The sequence below is a fragment of the Solanum verrucosum genome, unplaced genomic scaffold (genome assembly GCF_900185275.1).
Source record: "Solanum verrucosum unplaced genomic scaffold, falcon-dt-bn FXZP01000220.1, whole genome shotgun sequence".
Classification (NCBI taxonomy): Eukaryota; Viridiplantae; Streptophyta; class Magnoliopsida; order Solanales; family Solanaceae; genus Solanum; species Solanum verrucosum.
This window is the reverse complement of record NW_026020308.1, coordinates 1356089-1359545: the sequence shown is the minus strand read 5'-3', so window position 1 is coordinate 1359545 and position 3457 is coordinate 1356089. Positions and strand designations below refer to the sequence as shown.

Genomic DNA, 3457 nt, shown 5'->3' with positions numbered 1-3457 from the left:
AACATTATTATAAGTTATAATATTTTTTTTATAATTAATAGCATCCAAATTAATCTTTATGCACCTTAACTTATTCAAAACACAAAAATATCACATAAATTAAAACTAAAGAACAAAGGATAGTAGAAAAAAATGATGTTATAATGACGTGTGAGGATAGACATTCACTTTCTACATTTAATGTATTACTAACTTTTTTTATTGTTAAACTAAAAAAACAAAAAAAACGAGCTGTATATATATAGTGGCCAGAAACGCAAAAGTTGTGGGGATTCATAATTTTTTCTTCTTATTTTGTGTGATTATAATCCCCTTTTCAGAGAACTTCAACAAACTCCAAAAATTGCTCTATCAATTTGCTTCTTTATCATAAATTATCCCTAGTTCGATCTCGATTTACTAATTTCCGAGATCGAACGTAGATTTTCATCGAGGCTTTAGTCGGCGCATACACGCTGACTATGGCCTTATTCTCTTCTTCTGAAACCACAATATTCAACAAATACGAGTTAGGAAAACTCCTAGGATGTGGCGCATTTGCCAAAGTGTACCACGCTAGGGACATCAAAGATGGCCGTAGCGTGGCGATTAAAATTATTAACAAAACAAGAGTTAGTAACGCGATTTTAATGGCGAATATCAAACGTGAGATCTCAATTATGAGACTTCTACGACACCCACACATCGTCAAACTTGACGAAGTGTTGGCTACCAAGACGAAGATCTACTTCGTCATGGAATTTGTTAAAGGAGGCGAATTGTTCGCCAAAATTGCTAAATCTGGAAAATTTTCTGAAGATCAAAGTCGGAAAATTTTCCAGCAACTCATTTCTGCTGTTCGTTATTGTCATTCTCGAGGTGTGTACCATCGTGATTTGAAGCCAGAAAATTTACTTATTGATGAAAATGGTGATTTGAAAGTTTCTGATTTTGGGCTAAGTGCGTTAACGGAACAAGTACAACAAGATGGGTTGTTACACACGCTTTGTGGGACCCCATCTTACGTGGCACCAGATGTTTTAACAAAAAAAGGATATGATGGAGCTAAGGTATGTTAAATTATATAATTTTACGTAGAAGAAATGATCTGTTATGACGACTTACAAATTGCATATATATGAAAATGATTTTTAGAGCACTTAGATGTGGAATTTGGTAAAAAAGGCATAAAATTTAGATTAAGTTTGTAAAAAGTTGCAAAATCAAATCTCGAAGATCTTATAAATGTGATATGTGAATATTCATCTTTTAATTTGATAAATTCATCCATTTTGTGAGGAGTGACCAAGTCAATTTCAGGATTCTATTGTATCGTGAAGGATTTGTTCTTTAAGGAAGTTTGCTTTCACATTGTGATTGAATTTGTCCTTTTTATGAGAAGTGACAAAGTCAATTTTGAATTCTATTGTATTGTGAAGGGATTTGTCTATATACTCAGTAATATTTCTTTTAGGAAGTTTATTTTCACATTGCGAATGAAGTCCTTTTTATGAGAATTGGCAAAGTCAATTTCAGGATTCTATTATATCGTGAAGAGATTTGTTTATATAGGAATTATATTACTTTAAGGAAGTTTGTTTTCACATCGATAATGAATTCATCTTTTTTATGAGAAGTGACAAAGCCAATTTTGAGGATTCTATATATCGTGAAGAGATTTGTTTATATAGGAATTATATTTCTTTAAGGAAGTTTGTTTTCACATCGATAATGAATTCATCCTTTTTATGAGAAGTGACAAAGTCAATTTAGGATTCTATTGTATTGGGAAAGGATTTGTCTATATATGAGTAATATTTCTTTTAGGAAGTTTATTTTGACATCTCCAATTCTTTCTTATTACTTTTTTATTAATTTATTTTCTAACAGGCGGACATTTGGACATGTGGAATCATCTTGTTTGTGTTAAATGCTGGATATTTGCCATTTCATGATTCAAATCTTATGGGGATGTACCATAAGATTATCAATGGAGAATACAAGTGTCCAAAATGGATGTCATCCGAGTTAAAACGATTTTTACGTAGACTTCTTGATACAAATCCAATGACAAGAATAACCATTGAAGAAATCATGAATGATCCTTGGTTTAAGAAAGGCTTGAAACGCGTTAAATTCTGTGAGGAAGACGGTAAGCCTCATAGACGAATTCAGAATTCAGATTCGACAGGTCAAGATGAGCCTAGCGCGGAAATAGAAGAGGTCAAGGAGGGAGATGACAAGAACAAGAATTCTTATTTGAATGCTTTTGATATAATTTCATTCTCTATGGGATTAGACCTCTCAGGATTGTTAAATGACGGTTTTAACCCTTTAGAGGATTTCGAACGATTAGTTGTTGAAGGGTCATTGGAGATAGTAATGGAGAAGGTAGAAGAAATGGCAAAGAAGGAGAATATGAGGTTAAAGAAGAAAAAAGAATGGGGAATAGAGTTGAAGAAAGGTAAATTGATTATGAGCATGGAAATTTACAGAGTGATAGATGGGTTTGTTGTTGTTGAGGTTCGTCGAAAAGTTGGTGATGTTGATATGTACAAACAAATATTGAAGAATAACATGAAGCCAGTAATTCTCGGCCAACAGCCGATGAAAGTACTGATCTCAACAGAGGTGGATCCATAATTTAGAGTCAGTAGATTCATAATTGTATTTGATCACAAGTGAGTGTGCTTTGTACATAATAAAGAGAGAGTATATTAAACATTTTAAAAAAAAGAGGTGTGTAAAAGGGAAGTTATTCATCACTTACCCATATATACTGTTAATATTTTTTTTCGTATGTGGGTTGAAAATTTTGTTGTGAGAAATAAAACTACACTATTATTGTGTGTGTAAAAATTAGTTGGTAACCTAATAATTAAAATTATAACAAATCTCTAGCATGTGTTAAATTGGTATGAAAATTCTCTTATTTGCCGCGTATATATAACTTAAATTTATTTATATTTTACTTTTTTCCTTTAAAAAGTAGATAGTGTGAATGATAATTGAATGAATATCATATCGTAAATAATAATCAATGAGATATTTTAATTTGATTGTAAATTAGAGATTCAGATTTAAATTCTGAAAATAAAATTTATAATTAAAAGAAGTTACCCTTTTAAATAAGTTTTAGCTCTATTTCTCTATCAAACATTAATTTAAATTAATCGAATCAGTAAATTTAAAATATCATATGATTATATTAATTAAAAATAAAGAAGAATAGGTCGTGTTGTCTCTTGGAATAATAGAAGTCTGCCCCTGGTTGTTGGCCAAATGATTTTGCCGTGTTCTTTTTAATACTCTCATCGTCTTAATTTATGTGGCCAATTTTTTAAATTATTTTTTTAATATGTATTTAAAATATTTTAAATTATTAGTCATTGTAATTTATAATATTTTTTATATAATTTTCAAATAAATAATTTTTGGTTTATTCTTATAAAAACTTCTATATTCAAATTTACTATCA

The 3457-nt window shown here is 30.3% G+C and overlaps 1 protein-coding gene across 1 annotated transcript; it reads left to right on the top strand.

Annotated features, from left to right (window-relative positions):
* The first annotated feature begins 267 nt into the window (after positions 1-267).
* LOC125835053 (CBL-interacting serine/threonine-protein kinase 11-like) lies at positions 268-2685 on the top strand. The gene is made up of 2 exons (XM_049514196.1): positions 268-1049; positions 1870-2685. Exons 1-2 carry the CDS (start codon positions 462-464, stop codon positions 2620-2622), a joined length of 1341 nt encoding a protein of 446 aa, XP_049370153.1. The 5' UTR covers positions 268-461; the 3' UTR covers positions 2623-2685.
* Positions 2686-3457: the final 772 nt, after the last annotated feature.